Source organism: Alosa pseudoharengus, unplaced genomic scaffold (genome assembly GCF_046254945.1).
Source record: "Alosa pseudoharengus isolate Yale_2024_CS ecotype anadromous, Long Island Sound unplaced genomic scaffold, YU_APseudo_1.1 YU_APseudo_1.1_scf_5, whole genome shotgun sequence".
Taxonomy (NCBI): domain Eukaryota; kingdom Metazoa; phylum Chordata; class Actinopteri; order Clupeiformes; family Clupeidae; genus Alosa; species Alosa pseudoharengus.
In genome coordinates, this window is record NW_027468837.1 from 25,457,516 (window position 1) to 25,476,287 (window position 18,772).

Genomic DNA, 18,772 nt, shown 5'->3' on the forward strand with positions numbered 1-18,772 from the left:
TATTTTTGGGAGGCAGTGGTCATATCTTTAATCTCACATGACCTAATTGGAGTTTTTGGAGATTTTGGAGATTTTTGTAAAGGATGATCTGAAATTGAAACAAATTGGAGCACAACTTCCATAGTCTTCAAAATAATCACGGGTGAATATTAGGCTACCGCATGCACCGATGTTGGCTGGGCCCACAGCTGATTAGGCCATTCATTTTTTATTGTCATGGTTGTTTAGCCTATTATTGTCAACTCACAGAACAATAGCAAATGGCAAACAAACAACTTAATGATAAAAAAGGTATTTATTTTTCAGTATTTAACTCGAATCATGAAAACAATTAATAGGCCAGGCTTAAACCTGGGCTAAGACAACAGCCTAACACATCTGTAGTTCATTGTGGCAAATAAACGTAATATTACTGAAAATTATTGTCCTTTGAGACATTTCCAAATATACCAGGATCTACCACCGCATCTTCAGACCAAAACTGGTGTAGACCTACAACAGCAATGCAATCTGTCCTTTGCTGTGAGACTTGTCTAAAATCTACAACAATGGCTAAGGCTATAGGCCTATTGTTCTTATTAAGTCTAAGCAAAGGTTATTTATACAGCACATTTTCAGGCACAAAAGGCAACACCAAGCACTTTATACACAGACATTAAAATACATACACAATCCAAGAAATTACAGTTTAGTGAAATTAGTTTAGATCCTGAGTTTGTAGGGTTTTAGGGATAAAATCCCCGTCCTGAGGGCACATGGAGATAAATTATCCAATCAGTTCAAGTATTTTTTTGATAGACCATTAAGCAAGGTTCTTTGTTTAATGGGGCTTAATGTTTAATATTGGGCTTCCCTGGTGGGGAGCGTCCTCTTAGTTTACCCCACACTGATTGAGTAACAGCACCTTCAGTTCAAACATTTAAAAACATCTGAACTAACACTCAGTGTAATATTAATTCTCAAATGAACAGTTCTCTGGCAGAGGTTCACATATTGAAGCCAGTGTGGAAAAGCTTGGGCCCAAATCCAGCAGCTGGTCAGGGTCAAATCTGTGTTCTGGGATGGGAATGGGGTCCAGATCAGGAAGTGTCTCTGATTCATCCTTCTCGTAAACATATTCACGTGGCTCATAATCACACAGCTCCTCGTCTCGATCAAGGACAATCTCTGCAGACAAAAAAATAAACATGGAAAAATTTAGCATCAAAGATTAATGCAGAGGTATCGATTGGGAGCTGCAGACACTGAGCTAACCGTTTCAAGCAGAGACTTCAAGGCGGCTCGATCTCCAGTGATAAACGCTTCCAGTGCCATATCTCTTCTCTGTGTTGTCATCATTTCCTGTCAAAACATTAGAACTGCTTATGAGTCCACTTTGATACAATGAAGTATTGTACAATGAAGTTTACTGGAATGTGTCAGTAAAAAGTAGATTGCTATAGTGTTACCTTGTAGTATCCATTTTGATGTTGGTAGTGTTCATTTTGATGACGGTAGTTTACATTTTGATGTTGGTAGTATTCATTGTGATGTAGGTAGTGTCCATTTTGATGTTGGTAGTGTCCATTTTGATGTTGGTAGTAGTACTGGTCATTGTGGGTAAGGGCACCCATACTCTGATAAATGAAAGTTGTTAGTCAAATGGCATTCTATCAGAGCAAGATTGAGAGTGCCACTGACAGTAGAAAATGTTTTTTTCACTTTCAAGTCTCTTCTCAATCCTACACCACCTCCATCAGCTACTTCACTGTCAGCAGATGACTTTGTAACATTTTTTATTGAAAATGCTGATAAACTAATTCCTCAGTCTGATGAACCTATTAGGAGCAGGCTTGTGCAAAATTCCAGAATTGAATTGAAACTGGCTCTTAAATTCCAATTTAATTCTTGAATTTCACTGGCATTTCAATTGAGGTAGCAAACAGGAAGCAGAATTGCAATTCGAATTGTGCACAACCCTGATTAGGAGGGCATGATGGCATCGTTGGACTGTTTTCTCCTCTTTATCATGAGCGGTCTCAGCTAGGGATGGGCATCGTTAAGAAATTATCGATATCGACGCCAATGTCGAGTCTGCTTATCGATGCGATTCCTTATCGATTCCCATTAGCCTGGGTGTTCCCATGCTGCCTTGTGCGCGATTTGATTCACGCTGCTAAGGCAGCCTGGAGACCATGGAGCAAATTTTCGCCTGAGATAGGAGACCAATCACAGAACAAGGGGGAAAGCAAGACGATGATGAGCTATGCACAGACGCATTTGATAGACATCCGTGGCACCCAATAAACGGATCTGGCCATTTTTTTCAAATACGAGAAAATGAACGCTTGGTTCCCAGACCACGTCTCATTGAGAAGTGGTGGCGCTAGCCAGGCTAGATTCCCATATATTAATTCCTGTACCATTTGCTGAACACTTACAGTATAGGATGGCTTTGAGAGTTGTTGGCTTTGAATGTCTAATTTAAAGTGGTTTTAGAGAATGAATACCAAGTGTGCTATATCAATACAGAAGTTGAATGCTTTAAAATTTCTAAAAACATTTTCTAAAACAAAGCTTTGTATTGGAATCGTTAGTGGAATCATTAACGTGTGGATGTGTATGATTCCGATGGATCGGAACGTTTGGAACCGGTTCCTAACCGATACCTGGAACCAATTCCCAAGCCTAGTCTCAGCAAAGTCGTCAAACAACATGCCCTTTGGATCCTGTCCCCTCTACTCTTCTACACTCACACATGTGTTTAACACTCCACTCAGTTCTGGAATAGTTCAATACCGGTATGTCAAAGGTTATCAGAATAACCTACTAGACCCTATGCAGTCTGGTTTAAAGAGTGGTCATTCTGAAGCTGCTCTTCTATCTGTGACTGAAGCATTAGCTAAGTCCTCTGCTCAGTCATCATATTAATTCTACTAGATTTATCTGCCGCCTTTGATACTGTTAGCCATGACATTCTCATTTCTACACTCTCTGAACTGGGAATTACTGGGAAAGCTCTTGACTGGTTTGAATCTTACCTTAAAAGGCATTCTTTTAGCATATCTTGGCAGGGACAGATATCAAAGTCTCATGACCTCACCACAGGTGCCTCAGAGATCAGTATTAGGTGAGACCATTCATTCCCATGGATTTGACTATCATTGCTATGCAGACGACTCTCAACTTTACCTATTTTTCCCACCTGAGGACTCTAGCATTTCCCATCGGATTTCTGCATGCCTGGATATTTCAGTCTGGATGAAAGATCGCCACCTTCAGATTAATCTCTCAAAAAGGGAGCTTTTGGTGTTTCCAGCTAAAACAGATTAACATCCATCTTGACTCACCTTCACTGACCCTAACTGCAAGTAACCTGGGCATTATAATTGATGAACGACTTAACTTCTCTGAGCATGAAGCCTCAATCGTAAAAATCATGTTGGTTTATCCTTTACAACATTAGGAAGATCAGACCTTATCTGACACAAGATTCCATTCCACACAACATCTTGTACAGGCCATGGTTATCTCCAAACTGGACTATTGTAATTCACTGTTAGGTGGCCTACCTGCTTGTGTAGTAAGATCATTATAACTGATTCAGAATGCTGCAGCACACCTGGTCTTCAATCAGCCAAAGAGGAAACATATAACTCCTCTCCACTGGCTCCCTCTAGTGGCCAGAATTATATCTATATCTCTTACTTTGGTCTATTAGGACACTGACTGGATCTGCTCCTGGCTATCTTAATTCAATGATTAAGATATATATCCCCAACCGCTCACTGAGGTCTTCTGATGAGTATCTGTTGTGTGGACCAGCCATAAACACTAGGTCAAATTCAAGACTCTTTTCCTCAGTGGTTCCTTGTTGGTGGAATGAGTTGCCTAGTGTTCTCTGTTCCTGTCTGTGATAGTTTTGGGTCTTTCAAGAGGGGTCTAACTGTATCTGTTCAATATGCACTTAGTTTATTCAGCGTTTCTTATGCATTATGGTTTGTATATTATAGTATTTATTTATTTGATTTATTGATTGAATTGCATTGTTGTTTATTATTACTGTTCTCCTTAATAGTCTTATCATTTCTTTAAATTGTTTACTGTTAAACTGAATTTGTATTGTTGTTATTTGTATGTCACTTTGGACAAAAGTGTCTGCTAAATAACATAACCATAACCATGTATAGAAAAGTGTTTACATAGACAAAAAAAACATATAAATATATAAAAGTGTCCATACATGATAAAGGCTTCCAGCAGCATAAAGACTCTTGACCTGCAATATTGAAAAGAGACGGGTTGGGCAAAGGAAATTCTTAGGCTTGGCTGACTGCATGTGATCATGCAAATATAATAAGGGAAGCGCTACCTGGTGATGTTCACTATATTTCCCAGTGTGTTGGTATCTGTGTGTATCGCCATAGATGTCGAAGTAGCTCTTGTATAAAATCTGAAAGAGTTAAAAATAATTTCATTTTATTTTGTTTCACAATGTTAAACAAGTCCTCCAGTATTGTTAGTGCATAAAATAACAAGATCTGCTGACCTGCTGGTTGTTACTGAAGTGCTGAATCGAACCCTTAGCATGATTCTTTTTTTTAAGTGTATGTGCCTGATCCCTGGAAACCAGTGTGGTAGGGAGCTAACACATAGAACATCCATAAATAAGCATACAGCCCACAGAAAATGATTTTATGAAAAAAGAACCATTGTGTATTGATCAATTAGCACCATACATTTCTGATGAAGTGTTCAATCAACATATTTTGTTGCAGTTCAGATTTTACCTCACAGTCAATGCCTAGCATTTCAATGTTGGATGGCAGCAAGGACTCTCCAGGAATATGTTGAACATCAAACACTGGTTTCTCAGTCCCACATGATATATAAAGCACCATCAGCAAAATGCCTGTACAGAAAGTCAAGATTGACCACTTTTTGAGGATTTTTTTTGTGGAGTGCTCCTTGAGTTAAAACGATCTGTATTGTAATGCTGATTGGTCCAGTGAAATACTCTAAGGAAGGATGTTCACAATTCTGTTACTTTTATTTTTGCAACAGTTAAAAAGTAAGACCAAAAGACATAGACAGATCTGCCAGGAAACTGACAGGACATGCATGGACAGAACAAACTGACAGGAATTCTGGTTTAACATGACCTGCTGTAAACATTGATTTACCCAGGAGTAGGAACAGTGCCAGGAATATGATGCCAACAGCTCCTCCTGCCATGGTGTGGACACTCGTCCTGCGTAGCAGGCAGCTGGTTGAGAAGGAACAGTCACACACTGTGACTGAGAGGTTCTGTATGGAGAACTGGCCCTGCCTGTCTGATATCTTCAGTATCAATTTGTGGTGACCAGCAAAAACCACACTCTCTTTCTTCAGACTTACAGACATTCCTAAAGTAAAAAAAATACATAGGGTTCAGTGGATTTAGTGTGAAGGGCTATATTTTGGGCACCAGCGCATGGCGTAAAACTCGTTCCCCGCGGAAAGTTTAATTTGGTATTATACGTTTATTTTTTTTACATTGCGCCCAGGGGTGTGGCAATTAACAACCTAGGGAGGGGCCTGGCGCATTGTCTAAAAATCACTATCGTACACCACCTAAACCTGGTCAGAAGTCACTGGCGAGTTGTTCATATGCTATTTTAAGAGCGCATGTCAACAGTCATATTGGCAGGTGCACGCACCATCCTTCTATCATTCATGAACGCACACCAGCGCACGTCCATGCAAAGCATTACAAATTGCACGATTACAAAGGAAACATAATTAGAATAAAGATATTAAGAAATACTGTACATCTCATAATGAGTAGTTATTCATCACCATCATTTGCAAATTGGTAATGTCGGTTAAAAGTGATTAGGGGAGAGGCGAGAGACACGTATGGAGCACAGCTGAAGACGCACTGTCACGAGATATAAGCAACTCCTCTGCAGGATAAATGTTGTTTTATTCAGTCATTTGAGCAATATTATGGTAAGTGTTGCTTTTTCTAGCTATATGTTTTTGGTGGTAACCCATTGTCAGTCAATAGTGAAAGTGCATATAACTGTCTTGTCGTTGACTGACTCCTTGGTGAAGTTAGTTTCACTTTGCCAATGAGTTCAAATAATAGACGAGTGCAAATGCGTGAAGGCTATGCTAGGTTTTAGTAAAGCATGGTTTAAGAATGACTATTCCATACGGTCTCGCAAGCAGCCCCCTTCAAATGTGCCGTTGAATGCCAAAATACCGATGCATTTATTTGACATATTGTGCGTTGCGCCGTTAAAGGGAATAACAGATGCCATTATCATTGGTTTAAAATGATGTTACGCCCCAAACACACCCATATGACTGATTAAAAAACCTAGGAACACCTTGTTGCGCCATGCTCTCCACGTTTGATAACGAAACCCCTCCCAATGTGAACTGGACATCCTACTAAATTTGAATAGACTTTTGACGATGCACTTTAGAATGTCATGATAGGGCCCGAAATCATTGATATTTTTCCCTTACAGAGGCATTTAAGATTGCTGACATGTTATTAGCATCCCTGTAAAAGCTCAATGGTTTTTGTGGGGATCATCCATAATTTACTATAAATACTATTTTATATGGCTGAATGGGATTTCCCAACGTTCTACAGTAAAATATGTAAGGGATAATTTATGGAACGCCGGTCATGTACCGCAAAGCATTCTCTCCGCAAAAATACTGTAATAGACCCATGCAAATCTCTAGGTAAAGTGAAGGGTATGTGATGATGAGGGGCCAAGGGAACTTTATCAAGATGCATAGTATCCTGGATCCATGAAATAACTGGCCTCTAAAAAAAAAAATCTGCCTGCCTTTATGGGAATTTAACATAGGGGTATGTATACTTATGAGCCCTCTATTTTAAGAAAGAACATTTATTTATATACGATACATTATTCATTCACAAAGAAAATTGGTGTCCTTAAAGGTTGGATTTTCCCTCATTTTTTTAAGGCATTGAAATCAATTTCCAAAATATGATTTTTATTCCTTATTTTAGTCAACTTTAGCATGTTTATGTACAGTGTGAGCACAACTGTATATTAAATTCCATGAATAGAGTCAATAATAGCAAATATAGTCATAATTAAATTCCTGTTTGGCTTCTTTACCATACTCAGGGTCAAGCCTCCATCCCTTGTGGTCCTCAAGAAGTTTAAATGTGAAGGGTCCTCCGAACGGATCCCCATCCAAGTCATGGGCCGAGATCTCAGCCTCCGTTGTGCCATCTGAGGCACATATGCCTATGGAGGTGGCATTCAGTACGGGTGAATTGTCGTTCTGGTCCTGTACGTAGATGTTAAGAGTGGCTGTGCCAGTCATGGGTGGATCCCCTGTTATCCAAACACAAGAACGCACGACTGAGTATCTTTGATGTTACACAGAGAGAAATGTCCGTTATGTAAGATAGTAGTAAGTCTCTGCTGTCATAGTCTTACCATTATCAACTGCTAAGATTGTGACTGTGTAAATATTGTCAACAACATGCAAGGACTCTCTGTCAGGTGTGCCTGCTAAGAAAATCTGTCCATTTTTTGAGTCAACTCTCACCCAGTTTGCTGGGTCATGTCCTATCCTGTACCTGTAGACAGAAACCATATAGAAAAGCATGACTTATTAAGATGTAATAAAGGCCAAGTTATGAAAAATATTGAAAAGAAACACACTTATTATCATATCCATAATTTGTAATGATCAATGATGCTTCCAAGTAATCTATGCCTTTCAATTTAATTTACACTCTTCACTTAAACTACATACAGAAGACCTACACAAAGTCACTTGTGAAGGTAGTGTCAGGATCAACTGCAGTAAATTGTTCAACTAATTGCCCGATGCCTTCATTTTCTATGACCGTAGCATCTTTTTCTCGAATGAGGAATCTGGGTGGATCATTGGCATCCTCCACCGTGATGGTGAACTCTTGGCGGGAGTAGGTGTTAGTCATCGTTTTCGTATCCTGACTGGTGACCACTTTCCAGAGTCCAGCCGTTGTCTTCTCTTTGACCGTGCAGGAAAAGTATTCTACCTCATTCTCCACAGAAACGAAAATGGTCCTCTCTGCGCCGTCTTCAAAGTCTAGAGGCTGTCATCAGAGGAGAATAATCTGTATTGATTTCCTAATCTGATTTACTTTTCTTATTATTCTTACATATTATTCTTGTCTATTTACAGTATTGCTAGAGTGACACCAGTGGCCAAAACACAATTTCTTGTAAGTGCCAACATATTTGGCGAATAAATCTGATTCTGATTCTGAATGAGCAGTGATTAAAAAAACAAATACCATCACAGAAGTGCTATGAGTTTGCACTTTCCTGTGGTGCTTATAAGCGATGAAAGCAAAGATTCTATAGTTAACTTTATCTTAGCTTTATCAACCGTCTCTGATGAAAGTCAGCAGTTGCATTTTCTTTAATGACAAACATAGATCACTCATCGTAAAGATGTTTTGGACAGCATGTCTACAGAAGCATGTCAACAGCTGTCAGAAAAAGATACAAAAATACTGCTCTTACAAATAACCTATGGAATGTCTAAAATGTGGAATGACAACACCAACCTTGAGTAGTGTCAGGATGCCATCATTGGTTTCTGGGTTTGTGTCTACCTGGAAAAAAGCACTTATCTCCCCATGTAGCGTGTATCTAACTCTCCACCCTGGACTGTCCTGGGTGTCTTTGTCAGTGGCATGGATATGAATAGGAGAGATCCCAATCTCTCCCTCTTTCACCATGCCAGTTCCCTAAGGCAAAGGTTCATGGTAGAGTCAGTTATTACACATCAAGTTGAATGATGTAGCTCCTCCTTAATGAGCCAAATAAACATTTTATATACACACTGTAAATGCACTGTGAAATGACATTATGTATATGTTCACGTTGCAGTTCATAATATTCAACACAAGCAGTTATGAGCAGTTTAGTTATTGACTATTATAATTCCAAAGGTGTAAGTCATTGCTGTTCTATTTGGATCGTGAACTCTATTACGCAAGTAATTAGGACTTAACATTCAGACACTGTTATATGAAAGAAGCGATGGATAAGACTTACTGAGTGACCGGTAATGATGGGCAGGTGATTATTGCCATCCTCAACATGGACAATGACTGTCGTAGAGCTGGACAGACTTACGGGACTGTGGTCTTTTGCCTCAACTGAAATTATGTATTTTTGTGCTATCTGAAAGAGGGCACCATTGTTAAGTGCATTGCAATTTATACAAAGATATGTGATGCAGATGAACACTGACACTGAATATCAATTATAGATATGAATATTAACCCCCAAAATGCTGCCAATGGTTTATTACAAAGGAACATTAACTTCACATTTAATTTGTAATTGTATTTAATATGACACAAAATAATGGATAATCTCAAGTTTGATACCTTTTGGCTGAAACCAAATGGTTGAATTTAAAGGTGCTCTAAGCGATGCTGGGCAACGTCACTTCTGTTGACTTTCAAACAAAACAGAGAGCTAGCTCGCTACTTCCTCCCCCTCCCTCCCATGCTGCTCCCGTGCATTTGAAACTGTCCTAAACGCGCATCTCGTCTGATTTGCTGGAAAAGTTTGTTATGTTCAGCCTGGGTTGTCCACAGAGATCACGTTTTTTACAGTGTATTCAGCTAGCGGTTGGTTAGGTGATGTTTGCAGTAAGTGACATAAAATGTTTTAGCCTAAAAAACGTGTGGCATCGCTTAGAGCACCTTTAAGATAGCTATGAACTCACTTCATAGTCCAAGCATCCTTTGAACGATATTGCTCCAAAGTCGTTGATGAAGAACTCAACATTTGGCGTATTTGGTTTTACAGCTGTGATCCTATAGTCAAAGGTTGAGTTGACTGTGCCTGGTTTGTCATCATCGTGTGCTAACACAGTCATCACATAGGATCCTTCAAGACAATAACATGCATGTGACAAGCTTTTACAAGCATTTAAAATAACATGACTAATAAAAATAGAAGGCTGAATATTTAATGAATGCAATCACTGACTTTAATTTGGGTATTCCAGGGAACGGAGTGTTGCAAGTGTAACAGAGGCGAACTGAGCTAGCATGCTAGTTGCGCGTGTTAATCCTCACACCCCTAACCTTAAGAACGCTTCTAACCGCTGAGTTGGAAGCCTGGGCTTTTAGCTCAGTGGTTAGAGCGTTCGACTCCCATGCCGGTGTGTGTTGAGGTTGAGGTGGCGAGTTCGAGTACCCGTGAGCGGCGGACAAATTACGACCTCGGTTACAGTGGTGCTGTGACCCGGATCATGGGAGTGAGGATTTAGGGAGGTGAGTGTAATGGAGGTGAACTGGGCTAGCATGCTAGTTGCACGTGTAAATCTCGGACAGGGCGAACCAGTTGAACCACTTCTACAACAGGTTTGACTGCCCTGCTCCAGCTCCAATGGCGGTGGTCTGTCCACCATCCCCCAGCCCCCACCCCCACACCCCCTCAATACCAGCGCAACACTCACCTCCATCATCACAGGCTATCGTACCCCCACCATCACTGGATTTTGCACCCCTCCCCCACATGGCAATCACAAACAGTGTGGTGACAACGACTTCAGTCAACAGCCATCAGACACACAGATCCCAGATGCACCCCTCCCCCTCCCCTCCCCTTACACCCCTCACCATTACAACAGATCAAGTGACAGTCCAACTTAAGAAATTGCGCAGCAATAAAGCAGCGGGGCCTGACAGACTGTGTCCAAGGCTACTCAAGGCCTGTGCTGCTGAACTGGGGGAGCCACTGAAGCACATCTTCAATTTGAGCCTACGCCTTGGACAAGTTCCAACACTGTGGAAGACATCATGTCTTACCCCTGTCCCTAAGAAGCCACACCCTAGTGAGCTTAATGACTACAGACCTGTCGCTCTTACATCACATGTGATGAAGACAATGGAGCGATTGGACACAGGACACATTCCCACCTAGACAAGGGGAAAAGTGCTGTGAGAATCATGTTCTTTGATTTCTCAAGTGCTTTTAACACCATCCAGCCCCTCAGATTGGGAGACAAGCTCTTGCAGATGGGTGTGGACGCTCACCTGGTAACTTGGATTACAGATTACCTGACCGAGCGACCACAGTTTGTCAGACTGAAGAACTGTCTCTCTGACACTGTGATCTACAGCACCGGAGCGCCACAGGGAACTGTGCTCTCTCCAGTCCTGTTCACCCTGTACACATCTGACTTCTGCTACAACACCGAGTCATGCCACATGCAGAAGTTTTCTGATGATTCTGCAATTGTGCAACCTGGTCTCATTAGGGAAACGTTCCCCTGGGAACGTTTTGGCAAACCCAGCCAAACGTTCCACCAGACACGTTTCTGAGGTGCAAACTAGCCAAGCAACCCAGCGGGGGTGCTAAAGAGAGACGTTTAGACGTTGTTTACGGGGGATTTTAGCTCAATTGTCAACACGCTCGACTTCCGCTCCGAGGGGCAGCTGTTCGCAGGTTTGAATCCGGCTGTGTGCTGAGTCTGGTCTTCGTCGCAAGCCCAGTCTGCGCAGCCTGGTCCTCTGGTCTTCGTGCGTTGGGTTGAATTGCACGGCTCGGCCCTGCACACAGCCGGATTCGAACCTGCGAACAGCTGCCCCTCGGAGCGGAAGTCGAGCGTGTTGACAGTTGAGCTAAAATCCCCCGGGTTGCTCGCGAAAAAAAAAACCCACCAAGATGTGGCAGCTAACCATAGACGGCAGTTCAGGGTTTGTGCCCTTATATTTTGCGAAACGTAGCGAGATATAGGCACTATTAATCCAAAACTTTGGTTTGCTAACCAAAGAATACTGCTGAGCTTGTGTAAGCTACAATTTAGTTTGACCAGACCTAACTGTAGTAAACAACGTCTAAACGTCTCTCTTTAGCACCCCCGCTGGGTTGCTTGGCTAGTTTGCACCTCAGAAACGTGTCTGGTGGAACGTTTGGCTGGGTTTGCCAAAACGTTCCCAGGGGAACGTTTCCCTAATGAGACCAGGTTGCAATTGTGGGGTGTATCAGGAACGGGCAGGAGGAGGAGTACAGGAGCCTGGTGGAGGACTTTGTGCAATGGTGCAAACTCAATCATCTTCAATTTAACACTTCAAAGACCAAGGAGATGGTGGTGGATTTCCGCAGGTCTAAGCCCACTCTGCTACCAGTCCACATTGATGGGGTCAATGTGGAGGTGGTTAGCACCTACAAGTATCTGGGTCTCCAACTGGACAATAAACTGGACTGGTCAGCCAACACTGATGCACTCTACAAGAAAGGGCAGAGCAGGCTGTACTTCCTGAGGAGGCTGCGGTCCTTCAATGTGTGCAGTAAGCTCCTCAGGATGTTCTACCAGTCTGTTGTTGCCAGCGTCCTCTTCTATGCAGTAGTATGTTGGGGAGGAAGCACAAGGAAGAAGGATGCGGGGCGAATTGACAGGCTGGTAAGGAAAGCTGGCTCTGTAGTGGGAGCTGAACTGGAGTGCATCACTTCACTATCTGACAAAAGGACCCTGAACAAACTGATCAACATCTGGGACAATGAGTGTCACCCACTCCACAGCACTATTGTTAAGCAGAAGAGCCTGATCAGCTAGACACTTCGCTCACTGCCTTGCACAACTGACAGACTGAGCAAGTAATTTGTCCCCAGGGCCATTGAACTGTTCAATGCCTCACTTAAGGGAAGAGGAGAGATAGACTTCTCTGCATAGTCTGTCTGCCTCTTCACCCCCTCCATGTTTGGTACTGTCTGTCCACTAGCCACTTTTTACCACTGTCTTTATGCCTCACTGTTTGCGTGCTATATTAGCACATTAGCACATATGCATAACCCCCCCCCCCTCCATGCCACAGCCGAACTGTGGCCATGCTTATACATTTTCTTAAATAGTTAAATATATAGATATGGGCAGTTCCAGCGTTATGGATGTGACAATTGGACTCATATTGGTAAACAAAATGCCTTAGAGTGGGGGCAAAATTAGTATCAGTGAATTAATTTGCATAACTTTTAATGTAACCTCTGTCCTCTGAATACTGAGAAATCCTCAAATTTCATATGATCAATTTCATCCTAAGAATACAAGGCATTTTATCAGCGTTATGGATGTGACATGAAATGGACACACTTTTGTGAGAGATTACATGTTTTGTACAAACTCTGTGAATTTTGAAGGAAACTGCCGAAACTATGATATATGTAGCATGAAGGAGACTTGAATGAACACAAAAAGTGTGTTTTTGAAACTATGCATCATTTTCATAATGCATTATGTAGGAAAAACTGGCATTATGGATGTGACAGTTTCACGTTATGGATGTGACGTGTCTGAACCAGTCCTCGACAAACTACATAAAACACATAATTAAGTAGTGAATTTTGATATGAAACAATTGAAATAGTAATCATGAAAAACTAGCGATGAAATTATGGCTTCCTCAGCCCACTAAGATTCACAGGAAGAATCAGGACAACAAGTCATTAAAAATATAAAAACCGTCATCATTACCGTCATCAATTTTGGTCAGTGATTCCCGGGTTACTGAAACACCAGGGAACATGAAACTTGGTGGCCACTCCCCTAAATAACTAGCCCTACCTGAACCGTTGCACCCAAGATGACAAAATATTTATGGTATGTTAGTCTCAAGAGCCCGCATCAACCTAACCCATACCCACTCATTTGTGATTTGCACACATAAAGCACATGCACCTGCACGTGCACACACGCACATGCACACACACGCACATGCGCACAAACACACACACACACACACACACACCTACTCACGCACAGTCGCACACATACAGACAGGCAAGCGCACACACACATAAACACATACAGACCGGCAAGCACACACACACACACGCACAAACACCTACCCACATGAATGCAGACACATAAACACACACACACAGGCACGCATACTCATGTGCGCATGCAAACACACACACGCACACACACACACACACACACATAAACACACAAACACAGGCACGCATACGCACATGCACACACACAAACACACACATACACTCTTATAAACAAAAGCACACTCACATATGCACACACTCATTTACATGCACATGAGTTGCAGGAGTAGGAGATGGAGACAAATTGACAAGCATGATTTATTTTTGCGAAGAGAATATGCAGGACTGAGAGGCGGTCATATTTTGTACCGATATGCGGTACATCTAGTTTATTGCTGCCCTTACTAATGTTACTCTGTGGGTATTACATGTAGCTACAGAGGACCTTGCATATCGCGTCACATTTAAAATTTAAATTTGTTAAGCAGACGTGAACGGCAGGCTGAACAGATCTGCAACAGAAGGAGGTTGCTATGTTAACTCCAGCTGCAAAGTCAGCCATCTTCACCAGCTAACACGATAATCCAGTTACTGTACAACAACAGTACAGCAGTTACAGGAAGATAATCGCTCAGATTTTCGTTATTAGGCCACTTGAAAATAGGCTATGGCTAGGCTAATCACTGGAGGTATTTTAATATTATGTTTGTTTTGCTAATGGTTAGGCAAGGCCTCCCTGTGGTTTTGATCAACCTAATATTCTTTGAAATGTCAATTGTAAACACTAAGGTGAAATGCGTTGAAACTGACATGCCACCAGAACAGACGTTTAATCGGCTTTGAGGTATAATAAAGTCCCCAGTCTTGTAAATTCACATTATGTAACATCCATAACGTCACATCCATAACGCACCATTAAAGGTTTTAAAAGTAAAAAAGGGGCACAATTTGGTCATCACACTTTACATTGATATAAATCAGCTTTGCACAGACACTATGGACATTGTCGCATCAACACTGTATGTGTAGCATAAACTTTTCCTATAAAATGTTATGGATGTGACATGGCCATGGAACTTGCTGACTTAAAAACAAAAGCCTTACAAATGTAAGGAGTTGTGCTCTTAAATGCAAGCTGAGCATAGACATTGCTCTACCATTCCCTTGTCGAATTTGTCAAATGACACAATTTGTTTGAACCTTGGGTCCATTTATCCACTTTTTAAATATGTATAATATTACCATGTGAAAAATGTTGTTTCTGTATGGTTGCACACCATATTTATGATGTAAAAAGAGTGTCATTCTCCATCAAATTCAATCAGATCAGTTACAAACAATAAAATATAGACCTAAATAAAGATTTTAACAACAGTTCTATTTGCGTATGCACAAGTTTTTTTTCCATGGTAAGGATGACCTTTGCATGGAATTGCCCATATATAGACTTTACTTTACTTTATTTCTGCATTGTTGCACTGTTGGACTTACTCATTTGCACTACATCACAATGACCACTATCACCATTGCACTACCACCATGACACTCATTCACACAGAGCACCTTAGAGCACCTTACCATACCTTACTATGCACAGAGAATCACAGGCTCAGTCCCTGCCTCAGTCATTGCAAGTGCCTCTGATTGATTAATCACCACTATGTGGATACTGTTTTTAGAATTGATTTAGATTAAGTGTTAGTATAATTTGTATTTTAGTATATTTAGCATATTCTTTATCTTCTACTGTCCTTATTGCTTAGTTGTGTTTTTATATTATATACTTTAAATACTCTTTCTGCTGTTAAAGAATGTGTTTGTGTTGTCTGTATGCTGCTGAGACCTTGAATTTCCCCTGGGGATCAATAAAGTATCTATCATCTATCTATCTATCTATCTATCTTCACACCCCTAACCTTAAGAACACTTCTAATCGCTGAGTTAGAAGCCTGGGCTTTTAGCTCAGTGGTTAGAGCGTTCGACTCACATGCCAGTGTGTGTTGAGGTGGCGGGTTCGAGGGCCGTGAGCGGCGGACGAATTATGACCTCGGTTACACAACTTACCTCAGTAAAACCACCAGTGTGTGCATAAAACATATACAAAGCGCTTAATTTAGTGACTTTCACTTGTATTCTCAGACTTACCCTGTGTTGCTGACTCTGAGATCGTTGTCTCATAGACATCCTTTTGAAAGCGAGGGGCGTGGTCATTAATGTCAAGAACTGTAATCTCAACTCCAAGTTTGGTGTCAATTTTGTTGTTTGATGAATTCTTTGCTGCAAATGTTAACTTAAAGGGACAGAAATAGGATTTTTACACTTCATGAGCTTAACTTTCCCAGTGTACACAGAAACAGACAAACAACATGGAGGCCTTTGTTTTCAAAGCCCACCTTCAGGAGTTGATATTGCTCATAATCGATTTTCCCATTAACCATCACCATGCCAGTCTCAGGGTCCATGGTGAGAAGGCCTACAGGATCTTCATCAATGCCGCTGCCTTGAAGCATAAATTCCACTCTGTATGTGCGTTCCACGTGAATCTGAGGAGCCATGATCAATTTCATATTGATTTCATAAATTACATCACCTTTTTGCCACCCAAATGGCTTAATCATACCCAATGGATATGCAATCTAGGCTTAAGTACTATTAGAACACTACTGTACTGAGCTACCCAGGGAATGTTGTAATGTTGCTTATGATCAGTGCCTATTTCCAAGAAATGTAGACTTATGGTAGACTCCTCCAGCATGACTGATTGGCAGTTTTTTTTTATGAAACCCACCTTATTAAACATACTGATGTAACTTAAACAAATAACAAATAAAATTATAGTATTATGTGAAGCATATTTCGCCAAGTAACAACAGCATTTGGCTGAAATGAGATGTACTTCATTCGTCTCACTCACCCGTCCCAGTGGGTATGGATATGGGCCTGGATGCTCCTCCACGATACTAAAGGAATCAATGATCCAGGCTCTCTTTTGCCTCAGATGAGCATCTGACCAGCTTAAACTCAACATCACCTTAGGTCAAATTTGCATATTACAGCAATGACGAATGGAAAATGACAGCAGCTTTCAATCACAAGGCATTGCTCATTCACATATTGACATTTTGTAATCATTTTCTGAACATTTTGGAAACATGGCATGCATAATCTCTTTCAGTTTAGTTTTATGACAGTATCATCTCTTTCTCATCAATTTATTTTGTACGCACATGTGTAAATCCTTTTTAACAGGAGGGTATGTGTGTATGTAAATGTTGGTTTTGTGAATATGGGTGATATCGAGATAATGAAGAGAATAGTGTGTGTTAATCTGTTGTTTGAAAATGTTTCAAGGGGTGTGAAGATGAGGGTCATTCCAATAATCTTTCAATGGTGTGTGTGTGGTAATGGTGTCATTTCACCATCTGTCAAAGGCCTTATATGCAAATCCTCTATACGTAAGTCTGTGTAGGAGAGCGGTAATTGTGTGTGCAGCCACATACAGCTCAGTTGTCGGGGCTGAAAGAGGCGCCACCTGTTTTGCCAGCTATGGCCAGGCTTGTTGACCCTGTTGACCCTGTTCCCTGGTCACGCCAGCGCACCGTAAATAAAGATGAAAACCCATAACCCCACTACGCAAAGGGAGAGGAAAGAGATCATGTTACAAGCAGGAAACTTTGACCACAATAATAACTGGTATGAAAGATGACACTGTGGTAGTTATGTGTGTAGATCAGAAGTATGTCATCACAAATGTAAAAATATAGTAGGTATGTGTGTAGATCACATAACTGTGTGCAGGTCACACGATTGTCCACAGCTATAGTGCCGAACAATGACATATTTTCTTCAAAATATGAAGACCATGGGAGAGACCACAACCAGAAAAAACAGGATAGGTCCACTTATATGTACTGTAATTTCCCGACTAACCAAAAACAGGGCAGTCATGGCCTACTGGTTAGGGCTTTTAGGCTTGAATCCAGAGGGTTGCCGGTTCGATCCCCGACCAGTAGGACTGGCTGAAGTGCATCTAACCCCTCACTGCTCCCCGAGCGCCGCTGTAGCAAGGCAGCTCACTGCTCCGGGTTAGTGTGTGCTTCACCTCACTGTGTGTTCACTGTGTGTTCTGTGTGTTCACTAATTCACAGATCAGATAAATGCAGAGACCAAATTCCTTGTATATGCAAGTATACTTGGCCGATAAACCTGATTTACATCTACATTATACATTGATTTTGTAAAATTTCTTCAGCTATGGCATTAATACACGGGGGCCAGTTATACATGGGAATACATTTCTTTTCTTCATTCTTCTTTATGATTAAAGCACTAAAGATCTGATTCTGATTCATTGAGCTATTGGGCACTGCGGTTTATACACAGGTGCAGTCAAAACATGATTTTATGTCTTTTTGTTGTTTTTTGCATAAAGCACTGTCCTGCAGAATACGCAATGCAGCTAATAAACAGGAATGACTGTAGTCAGAGGAATATTCACTTACCAAGATCAAAACATTAGTAATTCCATGCATGGTGATCTAAGAGCAGCTCTCCGTGTATGTGCTGTTTTCATTTAACCTTTTCTCCCTTTCTTCTTTCAAAGCCTCTAACAGAATGTACTTGATGACAGACCTCTAGATACACACAAACACACACACAAATATGTTACTCGATCTCACCACTACTTGTGTGAGAGGGGAGGGTGACTGTTGGAAGGCAGCTAGAAGAAGTGAACAATGGGAGTGACCAGGTGGATTTGCATACAAGGACACACACACCATAAGACACCAAACTTCCTCAGACATCACCTGAAAAATATTAATTGTTTAATGGTATATGACACCTTCATAGCTATCAGGTGTTCGTGCTTTTACAATTTAGGCTCAGAGCATATTTAGACTTAAACCTATTTGTACACAAATAATCATTAATTTTCATGTATTCTCTGCAAACTATAT

The 18,772-nt window shown here is 41.1% G+C and overlaps 1 protein-coding gene across 3 annotated transcripts; it reads right to left on the minus strand.

Annotated features, from left to right (window-relative positions):
* Positions 1-276: 276 nt before the first annotated feature.
* On the minus strand, positions 277-18,551 carry LOC143104046 (cadherin-like protein 26). Of its 3 annotated transcripts, XM_076267962.1 has the most exons (19): positions 18,317-18,551; positions 17,315-17,443; positions 16,729-16,845; positions 16,208-16,357; positions 15,960-16,104; positions 9,754-9,917; positions 9,072-9,200; positions 8,579-8,761; positions 7,788-8,101; positions 7,455-7,597; positions 7,128-7,349; positions 5,163-5,384; positions 4,770-4,891; positions 4,529-4,624; positions 4,352-4,432; positions 4,223-4,258; positions 1,449-1,616; positions 1,255-1,341; positions 277-1,167 (listed from the first exon to the last, which is right to left on the minus strand). In XM_076267962.1, exons 3-19 carry the CDS (start codon positions 16,840-16,842, stop codon positions 907-909), a joined length of 2,637 nt encoding a protein of 878 aa, XP_076124077.1. In that variant the 5' UTR covers positions 16,843-16,845; positions 17,315-17,443; positions 18,317-18,551; the 3' UTR covers positions 277-906. The 3 variants fall into 3 exon arrangements, with proteins under 3 accessions (XP_076124077.1, XP_076124075.1, XP_076124076.1); XM_076267960.1 differs by lacking the exon at positions 17,315-17,443; XM_076267961.1 differs by having other exon boundaries at positions 16,729-17,443.
* Between the last annotated feature and the right edge of the window lie 221 nt (positions 18,552-18,772).

Excerpts from the sequence above, each read along its gene's own strand:
- LOC143104046 (XM_076267960.1), bottom strand. The coding sequence starts at position 18,346 with ATGCATGGAATTACTAATGTTTTGATCTTG. Across the intron at positions 4,892-5,162 it reads GGCACTGTTCCTACTCCTGG|GCATTTTGCTGATGGTGCTT; the intron begins GTAAATCAATGT and ends CTTTCTGTACAG. Across the intron at positions 4,433-4,528 it reads ACTTCAGTAACAACCAGCAG|ATTTTATACAAGAGCTACTT; the intron begins GTCAGCAGATCT and ends TAACTCTTTCAG.